This window comes from Mesoplodon mirus (genome assembly GCF_964341445.2).
Source record: "Mesoplodon mirus genome assembly, chromosome: 7".
Lineage (NCBI taxonomy): Eukaryota > Metazoa > Chordata > Mammalia > Artiodactyla > Ziphiidae > Mesoplodon > Mesoplodon mirus.
The window spans coordinates 39,548,353-39,564,391 of NC_138983.1; the positions used below are offsets into that span (position 1 = coordinate 39,548,353).

General features: G+C 39.4%; 1 protein-coding gene across 2 annotated transcripts in view; it reads right to left on the reverse strand.

Annotated features, from left to right (window-relative positions):
* The window catches only part of FAT3 (FAT atypical cadherin 3), a gene marked incomplete at its 3' end in the record, with an annotated part of 712,901 nt that overhangs the window by 571,563 nt on the left and 125,299 nt on the right, over positions 1–16,039 (reverse strand). For both annotated transcript variants that reach the window (XM_082629104.1, XM_082629105.1), the window contains exon 3: positions 3,374–6,679. In XM_082629104.1, the coding sequence (XP_082485230.1) occupies positions 3,374–6,662 (3,289 nt within the window). In that variant the 5' untranslated portion in view covers positions 6,663–6,679. The remainder of the gene's footprint in view (positions 1–3,373; positions 6,680–16,039) is intronic.

Consider the following 16,039-nt stretch of genomic DNA (forward strand, 5'->3'; position numbering starts at 1 on the left):
TAAGAATATTACCATATGGAAATTCTAATCTTCATAAAAATTTCAACATTAAGTTGAAAGTTTTTTCCTATAACCTAGAGAAAAAGATAGTTTTGCTTCCTAAAAGGGGGAAACAAAATGAAATAAAAAGGAGGAAAAGATTGGGATTGACATATATACACTAATATGTATAAAACAGATAACTAATAAGAACCTGCTGTATAAAAAAATAAAATAAAATAAAATTCAAAAAAAAGAGGAAAAGAAATAGTCACTATGGTTTTAAAAATGAATAATTCTCTAGGAAAGTAAATCAGAAACATGGGTAATGAATGAAAAGAAAAGAGCACTGAGTTAGGACTGAGGAGAGTTGGTTCTAGATCTAAATCCTCTAATGGGTATGTGGGTTTGCACAACGCACTTAGCTATTTGTTACCCCAAGGGAGTTGATGTCATAAGAAAAGAGATTTTTAAGTCACAAAGCAATGTCAAAATGAAAGTGGAATTATTATCACTCATGGCAAAACTTATTTTATACAATCCAGAATATAAGGGAACAATGCAAAGTAGGAAGTTGTTTTTACAACAGAGGCAAAAGACATCAAACTCTTGGAGTCAAAAACACTAATTTGAAAACATAGATGCACCCCAATGCTCATAGCAGCACTATTTACAATAGCCAAGACATGGAAGCAATGTAAATGTCCATAGACAGATGAACGGGTAAAGAAGATGTGGGGTATATATATATATGTATACACACACACACACACACACACACACACAACGGAATATCGCTCAGCCATAAAATAGAATGAAATAATGCCATTTGCAGCAACATGGATGGACCTAGAGATTATCATACTAAGTGAAGTAAGTAAGACAAAGATAAATATCATATGATATCACGTATATGTGAAATCTAAAGAAAAACACAAATCAACTTATTTACAAAACAGAAACAGACTCATAGACATAGGAAACAAACTTATGGTTCCCAAAGGGGAAAGGGAGTAGGGATAAATTAGGAGTTTGGGATTAACAGATACACACTATTATATATAAAGTAGATAAACAACGAGGACCTACTGTATAGAACAGGGAACTATACTCAATATCTTCAAATAACCTATAATGCAAAAGGATCTGGAAAGGAATATGTATATATATATATATATATACACACATATATACATATACATACACACACACACATATATATATATAACTGAATTGCTTTGCTGTACACCTGAAACTAGTACAACATTGTAAATCAACTATACTTCAATAAAAATAATTTCTATTTATGTAAAGAATTATAAAAGCAGCTACATCATCAGATGACTATACACACATTTTCTGAAATAACACCCAAGATGAGAACAAAATAGCATGGTACAAACATGGAAAATCTAGGCCACTCTCACCAAATTGCTCCTGCTCTTCTCTGCATCAAGCTACACCAAGATGAAACTAATGAACACAACTCATTGTGGCCTGATGTAGTCATGAAGGTTGCAGTTGTTAATGATTCAGCCTGACACCTTCCTGTTGACCTACCTACCTACATCCACCTGAGTCCCAAAGGTAAGCTTCTCACACTGAAGAGCCACACAAACAATGGGACTGTGAGGAAGAAGGAAGATGATTAATGGCTGGTGCCATCAGCCAACAAGCCCAGGATTGTAAGGACTTTGAAACCCATTTAACACTTTATTGCCTTACAGATTTTAGATCAACATCAAATTCATGTGTATCTAGGAACATGCAAGGAAGCACATACTTGTCTTTAGATGGGAGACAGCAGTGTATACTGCAGTTACTCAGAGCTAAACTTGAAACCAGGCTCCAAGTTATGTATCTTCTCTGAACATCAGTTCATGAGTATTAGTTTTGGAGGAGCTGTTGGGAGAATTAAATAAGACCCGACTCTAAAACACTTCATATGGTGTGTTGCCTATTGCAAGTACTCAATGAAGTCATTATTATTAATAGTAAAGTATTAGCATAGAATAGACACCCAGTAAAGGTTACTACTTTTTCTTTCTCATTTTGTACTTCAAAGGTAAAAATATATTCTAATCAAATGACAAGTTATATATAATAAGATAGAGTATAGGGCTACATCAGAACCCAGTTTTCTTGACATTTACCTTTTCCTTCATTATGGCTATGGAGATCAATTTTATAATTTATACTAGCCAAAATGAGAAACCATTTATACAAAAAATTTACAGTCTAAATTTTTGACAGTATACACAGTTTTGTAACTCCTATCCAGTATTTAATACTTTTTCAAACCCTTTTTCTAGTATAATTAATGTACAACTAGTATCCCTATGATGACAAGTTCCCACTATCTGTTTTCTTCATCATCATCGTCATCATCATTACTGGGAACAAAACACCCTGTGAGTGTTGTAGAAAATGATTTACTGGATACAAATGTGCCCCCAAACTGTAAAGTACTAATAGTACCATTCACACAGGAATAGAGAAGACATAGTCCCTGTCTTGAGATGTGTACCATCTAGAGAAGACTAGAAAAAGGCACTGTGTTGATCAAGGAACACACACACACACACACACACACACAAGCAGGTGTCCAAGCACCTGTACATTTAAAGGCAAATAATGACAATAATAAGAATAGAAATAAAATCTATACCTGTATCTATGACAGTGTATAAATAAACAGGTAGAGGACAATGAAAATATTGGGACTATTTTGTCCCATATTTTAAAGTGTTTCTGTAAAAGGTAAAACCTTACAGATAAAATCTTAAAACCATTTTTTAAATAAATAAAAGCCACAACATGCCTCCTCTAGTCTATCATGAAAACATTTGTAGAAGGTTGCCTCCATGCATTAATGGGGCCGATACAGTGCAAATGCCTGTCATTCAAGTGCCAGATGTGCCTGGGAAACACAAGAGACCAAGCAACTAATGCAATATCACTTTAGAAAAGCCTTACTATAAAGGGAAACACTGGTATATAAGATCCATTTGAAAATCCATTTCACACTTCTAATTTAAAGCCAATTCAAATGTAATTTACTTTATCAGGGCCCTTAATTTAGGGAAGGTCAGAAGTGCACTCAACAGAGGTGACAATTATTTACACTTATTGAAAGATAACCTGGTGATGGCAATGCTGAACAAGAAAAACAAAAACCAGGGACTCCCACTGAAAACCACTGGCTATCACTGTATAAACGGGTCTTCTTACAAGTCAATGCATTCTACGGAAAAGCTTTTACTTGCATCACCTCTGCACCAAATGCAACCTCATTTGTCATTCCGTTTGAGTGCAAGAATAGCCATTCATTTTTCCAATGTTGACAATTCGTGAGAAGAGAAACAACAATTCTGGCACAAAATATGAAACTTACCACTCTCGTCATCTATGTTGAACCTTCCAAGACCACTGCCATCCCTGATGGAGTACTGGATCTCTCCATCCCTCCCAGAGTCCTCATCATGGGCAGTAACCTGCAGCACACTTGTTCCAATCCGTGAGTTTTCTTTTACAGATCCAACAACAGCAAAGTCTGGGAAATAGGGAGTATGGAGGTTTTCATTGACGTCCACCACTTCCACCTCAACAAAGGAAACGGATGACAGAGAGACAGGCCGCCCTTTGTCTTTGGCCCGAACAGTGAGGTTATAGAACTGTTGCTTTTCATAGTCGAGCTCTTTGCTCAGGCGGATGGTGCCACTTGCTTTATCTATTTCAAATCTCCCATTATAATCATTGATCAAAGAATAGCGCACTTGACCTCCCAGTCCCAGGTCTGGGTCATGGGTCTCCAGCCAAGCAATGACAGTGCCAATGGGGAGATCTTCAAGAACCTTCACACTATAGCTACTGGGAATGAAAGCCGGGGAGCAGTCATTGACATCATCCAAGAAAACCTTCAGGGTGACAACCGAAAACAGCTGCTGGCCACTTTCTGCCTTGTCTCTGGCTTCTATTTTTAAAGAGTAGTTTGCTTTGGATTCCCGGTCCAACTGATCAGCTACATACACGATTCCAGTGGAGCTATTGACGGCAAACTGCTGTGTATCTGTCAAGACTGAGTAAGTCACTTCACCGTTAGAACCCAAGTCTTTGTCTCTGGCTTCCACTTGAATAATCTCAGTGCCAATACTTGAACTTTCAAGAATGTTAACTGAGTAACTGTCTTGAAGAAAAATTGGGCTGTTGTCATTAGCATCCTCCACATTGATGGTGAGCAACCTCCACGAGGACTTTTGTGGATTACCTAAGTCATAGATAGTGATATTAAGGAGATAGAGGTCTCTGTGTTCTCGATCCATGGGCATAAGGACTTGAAGCTGCCCGGTCTCCATATCAATATTAAAACAACTATCCGTATTCCCATCGGATATTGTAAATAGCACCTTTCCATTGAAGCCAGAGTCGGCATCATAGGCTTTAATCTTCAGGATGTTAGCACCAACTGGCAGATTCTCCTTCACGGCCACATCAGAAGGAAATGACTTGTCAAAATGTGGCCCCTGCCTATTAATTGAATAAAAGTCAAGAAATCCATCTTCCAGATTCAGCTTCCCATTTGCTTTGGCCTTAATGAGTAGTTTCTCTGCCAGCTTCTGAGCCACGCGAGTTTCTCGGCAACTGAAGTTCTTTGAAGACACCTTCCCATGCAGGACTGAAATGTTAACAGACATAGGATCCGCAAAATTCTCCCCATCGGTGGCTGTAATCCTAAGGGCAAAATTTCCATTTTTGATTCCAGGATTCATCAGTGACTTTTTAAGCTGCAAAACACCAGAGTCTGGGTTTAAATAAAAGAAACCAAGTTCATTTCCAGAGATGATTTTGTACTTTACAAGTTCCAGTTCATCGATATCGATTGCTGAGACAGCTGTGATATGGCTCCCAACTGGAAAGTCATAGGAAATAATTCCCTGGCAAGCCACTTTTTCAAAGAGAGGGCTGTTGTCATTGACATTTCCTATTCGAATAGTCACATTGACCTCACTTTCATGGCGGTATGGCGAACCCCAGTCAGAGGCTCTGACGATGAACCTGTATGTTTCTGGCGAGGATTCAAAATCCAATTCTTCAGTTGTGCTAATAACACCTGTAAACTGGTTAATGGCAAATGGTAACAAATTCAAGCTGGCAATACTATAGGTGATGTACCCATTTTCTCCTTTATCCTTATCAGAAGCTGAAACTGTCAAAACATTTGTTCCCACTGGAACACTTTCATTCACAAAAGCATCATACAGTGGCTGCTGAAATTCTGGGGTGTGATCATTCGCATCTTCTATGCTGATGGTGACTTGTGCTTTTAAATCTCCTTCTTTATTTGTCACCCCTAGTTTATAAACCTCCTTCTTAATGGTATTCAGTGGCTGTGCTGTGACGATCAGACCTGACCGAGGATTAATTTTGAAGTACTGTGCATCCTCTCCAGGGTATAATTTGTATTCCACATCTAGAGGTTCAGGACTTAATTTTACTATAGCAACCACGACACCAGGAGGGGAAAATTCACTAATGCTCACATCGTATGTTTCTTTTTCAAACCTAACTGGGACAGTGTCTCTTTTGGGGTTGGCAATGTGGACTATCTTTACTGCTGAAAATTTCTGAGGTGACCCCTTGTCTTTGGCTTGAAGAGTGAGATTGTAGCCATAGGGAAAGCTCTCCCAGTCAACCTGCTTCTTCTTCTTAATACTGTACTCATTCATCCACTTTCCTTCCTTAGTCAGGAAGAACTGATCTAAAGGATCCCCAGCCACAATGGAAACAGACTCAATCTCTCCATTGGCTCCTTCATCTAGGTCATCCACTGTCACCAGTGCATATATGGGCTCTTTGTCCAGTGAGAAAGGAATGTGAGTGACCACGTGGAGAGTCGGAGCGTGCTCATTTATTCGTTCAACGTGAACGTAAAGCTTTGCAGTACTGCTCACTCCATTGTTTCCATAGAGCTTCATCCCCCGGTCCACAGCCAAAATTTCCAGATCATACCTATTCTTTTCATCATAATTTAATCGTCCACTTAAAGAGATGACACCACTCGTGGGGTGAACTGAAAAGAGATCAACTTTGTTCTTAAAGTAGTAGTAGAATTCTCCATTGGAACCAATATCTGCATCTGTTGCTGTCACCTGGGCAACACTAGTCCTTAAAGGTGTGCTTTCTGCGATTGTAACAGAGTAGGTTGTGGGTGAAAATAAGGGTCTCAGATCATTCATATCTAAAACCTGTATGCTCACTTTAGCCCATGCTTCCAAATCTTCTCCTCGAACAGAACCTTTTACTATCAATAAATAATTGTCCTGAATTTCCCTATTCAATATGGCAGAATTGCCACCTTTAGTTCTTATTCTGAGAAAACAGAAATCTGCAATGATGACTTCCTCTGCTTTGAAGAAGCCTTCTTCATCTCCAGACACTATTCTGTATTTGATATCCCAGGACAGATCTATTAAGGTGATGCCCATTCTACTCTGGCTGTTGACGTAGGTCCTTGCTGCCGAGTTCTCATACACGGTAGCATTATAAATGGAATGTGTGAAGTGGAAACCAAGGGGCCCGGTCCCCGGCAGCCCCTGAGAGACAGTGGCTAAAAGCTTGAGAAGCAGGAGGATGAGGCAAGAGGGAGGCCGTGTACCTACACAGTATCCCATAGTTATATCCATCACATCATACTTCCATCCTGGAGGGGGAAAAAGAGAGAGAGAAAAGATACATTAACCTAGAGGAACATGGGAGAAGGAACAGGAAATAATTGTTATGAAAGAGTGCTTTTTAAAAACTTTATTATAAAATATTTTTACTAAAACATCAATATGAGAAAAAAATTAGACTCCTTACCACTACTAGATGACAAGGAATTCAAAACCACTAGGATTTAAATTTATCTTATTTGATTTTTTTAAATGACACTTTTACACTGCTGATAGCATTGTTCATTGGTAGATTTCTTGCATTCTGAAGGTCAATTTAGAAATACGTTCTGGAAGCCTTAAAAAGTGCATTTACCTCTGACATAAAATTACCTTCTAGGCAATTATCCTATGGAAATAATTAGACAATTGTACATTTAGAGCACAGTTTAAAATACAAAATATTGAAATGATATTAACTGCTTATCAATAGAGAAGCAATTAATTTGTGGCACATTTCATAAAACAAAATACTATGAAGCCATTAAAAAGAATGATAAAAAAATAAATAATGATTAAAAGATGTATATTTTCCGATGAAGTAAGATGTAATGCTAAATAAAAAAATCATAAAACAGTATGTATATGTGATATCATTCTATTATTATTTAAACATTTATATATACAACTGCATTTTTACATTTAAATTGAATTAACTGTGTTGTGGGTTTGGGGGCATCTTTGCATTTTCTAATATTTCTTCAGTTAACATTGCTCATCTATGGTTGTGTAATTACTTTTATAACTATGATCTTTAAAGAAATGTTTTCAAGGTATCACCATCTTCTGTTGTGTTGACTTTTAAACTGATCAAAATTAAGGCATAATCTACTACCATGAGGATGAACAAAACATCATGTAACAAAGCAGGAAGGACCATCCCTAAGGAGTTGCATGAGCTAAGTGATATTCACAAGTGGACCGTGCCACTAAGGACAAGGGAGGTAAGAAAGATTTTGTGCAAGAAAAATTTAAAGAATGACAAGAGATTTATTTTCTTAAGAGTAACTGAAGGAATTGCTTCCAATTATTTTTATCAGCTACTATTAAATTTCCAAGTCACCACAGCTCTGACTATGTAGATTATCAAAACATTTTCCTATTTTAACTCTAAAATCTGTCAAGTGCTTTAAAAATAGAGAAGGGAAATGCTATTTAACAGGGAAGAGCTAAGCCTATTTATACCATGATGACTCAGATTTTTAGAACAACCAAATGTATTAGTTCTTCCACCAAGACATATTCACCAGAACCTCCCATTTCCTCTCTCCGCCTCTTCTATAGGAAACAGAATGGGAGAGAAGAGGAGATAGGAAATGAATCCTTTAGCCGGCACACTGTGACTTAGCCCTTTTGTTACATTTAATCCTCACAACACCCTAAGTACAATTTCACCCAACTCCATGTTAGAAAACTGAAAGTTAGAAAAGTTAACCCACTTGGTTGGAACACTGGCCCAACCAATGTCTCCCAGCTGGTAAGTAGCAGAGTAGGATCTCGAACCCTGGTCTTTCTTGCTCTAAAAGCCATGCTTTTTCCTATCACACCACCATTCTTCCTAAATTATCTATAAGCAAGAATGAAATAATCAGGTTCCCTAGAAGCACATATGACATAATTTCATTCTGTAGAACTAGTCAGTATTTATCATTGATGGAAAAGCATAAAACCCACACATCCTCTCTATTTGATGATCTCCATTCTGGGTTTAAACTAATGCAATCACTGGCTGCAAGCTAAAAAATCCCATATGGAAGTTTAGCATCTACAAAGATATCTTTGTAGTTTATACAAATATTCAAGGTTGGCAACGCACATGCTATTATACCTTTTTTATTTTTTTATTTATTTTTTTTATTTTTATTTATTTATTTTTGCGGTACGCGGGCCTCTCACTGTTGTGGCCTCTCCCATTGCAGAGCACAGGCTCCGGACGCGCAGGCTCAGCCGCCATGGCTCACGGGCCTAGCTGCTCTGCGGCATGTGGGATCTTCCCAGACCAGGGCACGAACCTGTGTCCGCTGCATCGGCAGGCGGATTCTCAACCACTGCGCCACCAGGGAAGCCCTATTATACCTTTTTTAGATGAGAACATGAAACCTCATTTTCCTAGTAGCAGACTCTCTCCACACCCCATGCACTTTCTCATTCCCCCCCACCCCCAACTCTGCCTTACAGGAGACTCTCATAAGTGAAATTCCGAGCCTGCATTTGCTTGGTTCCAACTGAGGAGGAAATATGCCTTGCTGCTGTCACCTGGTGAAGTACCAAGGAAGCACTGAGTAGATGGGTAGAAAGAGTACAGTTTACTATACGGATTTTGTAAGCAGAATAGACAATAAAAATGAAAGCAGAAAGATGGGATGACTTTTTATAAAAGAAGTTAATTTCACATGCAGTTCCTCTGGCTGGCTGTCCTTTGGAAATGTCCCATGTGCTAAGTTCTGCGCAAAGCAGCAGCTTGGATACAGAAGGTTCAGGAGAGTGAACCCCAGGGGACCAGAGTGACTGGAGGTGACTCTCCGTGGAGGACACTCAGCTGAAAGGTGGGAGTGACAGAGCCTCTGTAGAGACCACAGATAGAAACCAGCAGAAGCTTTGATAAGAACCCGTATGACTCATAAGATTCTTTTATTTCATCATCTGAGAATGCTCCAAAGCAGAAGAGGTATTTTTAGGTGCACTATGAACACAGTGGAAGGAGACAAGGTTTTTACAAGGGGATGACTGAAGGCATGTGCACTCTCTTAAGGTAGCAAACAGGTTACTCCCAGCATCTCCAGGGAAATACAAAGCAAGTTTCTGCCTCATTTCCCACTCACTAGTCTACACCCAGGGCACTCCTGGGGTTTCACCAATACTTAGCCCAAGGAGTCTGGACTCTTTGATCACCAGAGAAGAAACCCATTTCAATGGTAAATTTAGTTCAATTGAAGTTTTCTTAGTCTGTCCCCCATCCCCACCCTAAGCCCAGATTGAAGGAAACCTGATGGGATGAGCCGAACTTGGGCACCACTCTATTCCCAGCATGCAGTCCAGCATGTACCACCAAACACATACCACGTAGGAGGCATACAATACTGGTTTGCTGAACAGAATATTAAGGTACAGAAGTAAACAGAGGCCCAGAAGCCTTTAACATGCTCAGGTTCCAAATCCCCAAAATAAGCACATCTTACTTCAGGAAACAGAATCAAGAAATTATACTGATTCAAAGGAGCCTTAAAGAACATCTGTTTCAATCTCTTGAGTTTACAGATGAGGAAACTGAGGCCCATAAAGAGGACGAGATTCCCTAACATGAGGTCTCAGATCTCCCAGGTTCGAGCTGATACCAAATGGAAATGTGTGTCAATTGAATTAGTTCTCCTTTGAGTTATATTACAATTTTAGAGCTGTGGTTTATCAACATTTTGCAGCCATCTTTGTTTTCTGACATCTTATTAGTCTCCCCGGTGTTACTGCCTCCTCTAAGTAGTTAACTGTTTATAAGTAAACATTGAAGTGCCCTGGGGAACAGTTACTTTTACAAATCCTTCTGGTGAATCCTTCAAAACACAGAATGCTGTCATAATATGAAAAACATCATTCATGTTAACTATTTGAATATCAGTACTTTTGCATACTGAGTTTTTCTTTCAGCAAGATACACTGCTGGAATACTTTTCTTATAAAGCAGAATCAATGGTCTTAAATGCAAATGAAAAGACTTCAAACCACGCTGAAATGGAATTGTATTATTGTGCTCTGAAATTTGGATTTAACTCCAAAAAACCTGAGCAGGACTGAGCTTGTAGGCTTCAGTTGTTAAAACCAAAAAATATCTCATGAGGTTTTGGTATATTTATTTTTGAAAAAAAAAAAGTCTTATATGGCACAAATTATTTCAAAACCTTGAAGTTTTCTCCATCAATTTAGAAAATAAGTGCTAGAAGTGAGATATCCTTTAAAATTCTGCAAAGTAAGTACTAGAATTAGTTTTTGGCTTCCTTTTTTTTAGTATGCCAAGATGACTGTTAAGATGTTTTCTTAAAAAAAGAGTCCTGCTTTTTCCACATTGAAGCCAAGCTATTTGTGAAGCCAATATGATAGTTGATGGTGTTTGAGAAGCTCTGCACATTGATTTATTTTACTGCTTCTGGATTATTTTAAAGAAAGCACTTAGCTCCCAACCTCAGAGCCTATTTTCTACGACTTAGTAACATAATCAATAATTTTTGATATAATCTCCAAAGAGATCATCAAGTCATCAATCTTCGAGACATTTATTTTCTAGAAGCAGTCCAGCATGCCTCACCATCCGGCCCTGCCCACTCAGATAGAGGGGCTCTTAGCCTGGGATGTAGAAGGGCATGCGGATTTTCTTTCCAGGGATGAAAAAATACCACAGACCTCAGGGTAATGAACACCTCTTACAAAGCCCACCGCTCTGGGAGTGCCTTGACTCAGTGGAGTCCCGGAGTGCCTCTACTTGCTTAGGTAACCTGGGGAAGCTGTATTTTGCCATCAGTAAGCTGGCCTCTTTAAACAGCTGGGATATCTGAACAGTAGAAACAGCATCTTAGAAAAGCATTCTATTTTTACTCCATCTCTTCGTATCTTACAGATTTTCAAAGGGTTTTGTAAGCCAGAGATGATGCTTGGGGAATGTGCTATGACAGCCTGTGAAACAAAGAACAAAGTCAGTCTCTGAAGGGCCGCCCCTTTACAGGCATCCTTCACGAAGATGCCTTATGTTCGAACTGCAAAGGGAAGGTCAGTCACGGCTCAGGTGTGCTGTGACTGTGTCTGAAACCTACACAAACGCTCCGTGCACACTGGTTCTAGAACACACACTCTGGTGCATGACTGCCTGGGTTTGAATCCCAGCACTGCTCTTTATTTTTTTTTTAATAAATGTATGTATGTATGTATGTATGTATATATGTATGTATTTATGGTTGTGTTGGGTCTTCGTTGCTACACACAGGCTTTCTCTAGTTGCGGAGAGTGGGGGGCTATTCTTCATTGCGGTGCGTGGGCTTCTCATTGCGGTGGCTTCTCTTGTTGCGGAGCACGGGCTTTAGGCACGCGGGCTTCAGTAGTTGTGGCTCACGGGCTCAGTAGTTGTAGCTCATGGGCTCTAGAGCGCAGGCTCAGTAGTTGTGGCGCACGGGCTTAGTTGCTCCACAGCATGTGGGATCTTCCTAGACCAGAGTTCGAACCCATGTCCCCTGCATTGGCAGGTGGATTCTTAACCACTGCGCCACCAGGGACGTCCCTAGCACTGCTCTTTAGTAGCTGTGTGACCTTGGGCAAGCTATTTAACCTGTCTGTGCCTCAGTTTCTTCGACTACACAATGAGAATGATACTGCCTACCAAATCGGATTTGAGTTAATAAATGTAAAGCACTTAAAATAGTCCATGGCACTTGGTAAGTATACAACTGCTGGCTATTAATATCATTAACTAAGGCAGTTTTTAGAAACAGCAAAATCTGTGAGTCACAAGAGAGGGATAATGGACGAAATTTACAACCTACGCTGACATTTTTTTTTTTTTCCAACAAGAGAAGCCACATTGAAGGGAAAGGAAAGGATGTCCTCTTTATGAAAAGCAAAGGATCACTCCATGAGACCCAAAGGTCAGAGATATCTGACTTGAATAGAAGTTTGCTACTTACTGGCTGGGTGACCTTGGGGTAACACATAAAGCTTTTTAAGTCTCAGTTTCCTTATCTTTAAAACAGGGATTATACCAGTTCCCACTCTCATGAAACAGGCTTACAACTGTGTCTGGCACACAGTAAATGTTTCACAAATATGTACTGGTGCTATAATTATTACGGTGTTCAGAAGAACTGAGACAAAGTAGAAAATAACTGAAAACTGGGCTGAGGATAAGGGGTCAAGAGGAAGACAATCCATGGGGTAGTCCATCCCTAATAGGAAAGATAACCTTTCCACAGACCCAGGCTCCTGCCATGGGTTGGAGTCAGAGTCAGGGAGGGGTCTTTTGCATGGTAACATAGGCTATGGGTTCTTGCCAAGGCTCTGTAACTCATTCCCAAATCCTGAGTGTACACTTTCAAACTTAGGAAACTATAGCTGCATTAGGGACCTACTCCTCAGATTTGGCCTTTAATTCCTGACAAGTTCTAGCAGGATTTCTCCTTGCAATGATGAGCTCCAGCACAGCCAGATACTGCTAAGCCCTATCTTCCAGAGCAGCATATTTCAATATGGCTTAAATTACCATCCTCATGGCACTACTTTATGTTCTGGGTCCTTGCTCCTGAAATCAGTTATAGACTGGCTGTATGACACACTTGGGAATAAAGTTTTACTCTCTGGCTGATGCTAATGGCTGCCTGAAAAGTAGAAAAAATGTTTACTGTGTAGTTTTCTTAATACAAATCATTGTAGCTAGAGAGTGTACAGGATAATATACTAAGCATTTGCGTCACAAATAATTCATGTCATGCCATTACTCAGATGACATTATGATATACTAAACCAGAAGCATGGAGACCCAATGAGTTTTACAGACACAAGGATCATAAAATTGTCTCATCCAACAACCCAGTTTTAGAGTTGAGGAAACACACCGAGAGAGGTTATGTAATTTGGACAAGGTCACACAGCTCACCAGTAAAAAAGCTAAAATTAGACCTCAGATCTCTACTGTGAATTTGTCTCGTTGCTATTGCTTCCTTTATAATACAGGTCTCTACTTGTTCGTGCCTATAATTCTTTTCCATCTTCTTAGATTTAGCTAAAATGCCACATACCTTTTGAAGCAATCCTGGAGATACCCACCCCCATCCAAAAGTGAGCTCCACCTCTAAAGCTGAGATTCTTAAACTTTAGCAAATGTCGGAAACAAGGTAGGACTTGCTAAAGCTCACATTGCAGGGCCCCACCATAGAGATTCTGGATCCGTTGGTCTGGGGTAGGGGCTGAGAATTTCTTTCCTAACAAGTTCGCAGGAGATGCTCATCTTGGGACGACCAGGACTCTGAGAACCACTGCCTTAAACTGTCTGTAGCTTATCCATATGCACCTCCTGATAGCACTGCCTTCCTTGTATCAAAGTTACTTATGTGTGGGCTTCCCTGGTGGCTCAGTGGTTGAGAATCTGCCTGCCAATGCAGGGGACATGGGTTCGAACCCTGGTCTGGGAAGATCCCACATGCCGTGGAGCAACTAGGCCCGTGAGCCACAACTACTGAGCCTGCGTGTATGGAGCCTGTGCTCCGCAACAAGAGAGGCCACGACAGTGAGAGGCCCACACACTGCGATGAAGAGTGGCCCCCGCTTGCCACAACTAGAGAAAGCCCTTGCACAGAAACGAAGACCCAACACAGCCAAAAATAAAAATAAATTAACAGAAGCCTCAACATTAAAAAAAAAAAAGTTACTTATGTGTGTTTGTAAATTACATACTGGACAGTAAGCTCCCTTGTTTCTTCTTTTTTACAGTATCTAACTTGAAAAGGCAAAACTTCAATCAATTTTTGTCGAGTGAAACTTGTCTTGCCAATGTACACTGTCTAGACAGTGTACTTCACAACGTGCTCCAGGGAGAGGATGAAAATGAGCATTGGACAAATCAGGAATTATAGTCATTAAACCTAGACACCTTGGAGAAATAGTACACCATTTCCCAAACTGTGTCCTATGACACATCATTCTATGATATGAAAATAGGTATGCAACTAAAAAACATTTTAGGAAATGCTGGTTGAACAAAGCTAAATGGATTTCTTAATTTAGAACTTCTTGGAGCCTTTACTATGCTCCAAAATAAACTTTCCCCATCTCCCTTCCTTAGTCGCCTCTAATAATTTGCCCTGCTTTTTTAACTCCCTAGGAAAGGACAATCTGTATTTATTGTCTACTTACACTAGGAGAAATAAAGTTCCTTGGTACTTGGTCAGGATTCAGAAATTCTCATTGCATGCACAGACATACTATGTAAATTGTGATCCCAAGGGATAGTATATGCGCTATTTCTAAAATGTATTTGATCATGAATTTCCTCCCCATTCCTACCCCCTCCCCATACCACCACCAGCAGGAGAAGAAACAATATTTTGTTGGGGAAACACTGGTTGAGTCCAAGCTAGATATTGTGGCTCAGACAGGTCAAACAGCTGCCTGGAAAGCTTTGGAGGTGAGGGCTAATCCCAAGATTCTTGAGACTGGTTCATTATTCATCACCATATCACGGGGTATGTTTTCTCATTTCAACTAAGCTGAGACTTATCCCTGAAGAAACTGCTTCAATATTTGTCATATAAACACATCTCCATGCTCCAACTGAAGAAAAAGCTGAATGTTCTATAGTGTGCTGTATATTTTCTTTTCTCATTAAAAAAAAAAAGGCAAATAGAGAATTTTCACAGTCCTATGAGCTACATAGACTGGTATGAGGGGAAGAACCTTATTAATGTTAAATGATCATCCTTATATTTTCATAGTTTTTATTATCTGTTTTTACTTAGTCAATGATCAAAAGCAGTTTGCCAAATCAAAAATATTCTGAGGTGTAAAACCTAAAACCAAGTTCATATTTCACACCTCTCTGGAAAATTCTGCTTGTCTACTTGAGCCCCAAGCCTAAGCAGGGTTTTACAAGCAAAAGAGTATTTCATTGACAAGGATATGATATCAACTTCTGTCATTCTGAACAAGGACCAAGTCCCAAACCAAAGCCTCCAGTTGGCTCTGCCAACCAGCCAAGCAGAATGTTACCCAAACCCAATATTTTTCTATATAATAATACTGTAAATTCTCAATTTTTCCAGTTGTGCACATCTTTCTGTTGTCCAAGAGTGGTCTCTCAGGAGAAAAGTCAGTCAGCATGGAGCAAGTATAATTCAAGTTGGTCCTGAGAAAAATGGAAGATTCAGGCCACACAGCAGCAGTGTTATGAACACCCTCCTTTATTTTCTCCCCAGGTGCTAGAAATATTTCCATACAACAGTGGTTAATGTCAAGTATTATTTCATCAGTAAATGCTTCAAATTCAGGGGTAATTCAACCAGGGGCTATAAGAAGGAAGATTAGCATGTTGTTCAAGTCTTTTAAAAATCACTTTTCCCTCTGGAGAAAGAAATTCATCATGGGGTAAGAGAAAAAAAAATGTATGGAGTGGATATAATTTGCTTCTATGCTTGGCTGTCTGGGAAAATGTTCCAGAAAAATGCATGATTTCAATTTTTCTCTGGTGGGCCTCGCTGACAGAAACCAAACAGTAAATACATTAGTGTTCACTTATGCTCAAGATTTTTTAAAAATGAAGAAAGAAAAAGCAAAAAAGAGCCTTTTCCAAGTAATGGCATTTACTCTTGCATAACTGCCTGAAA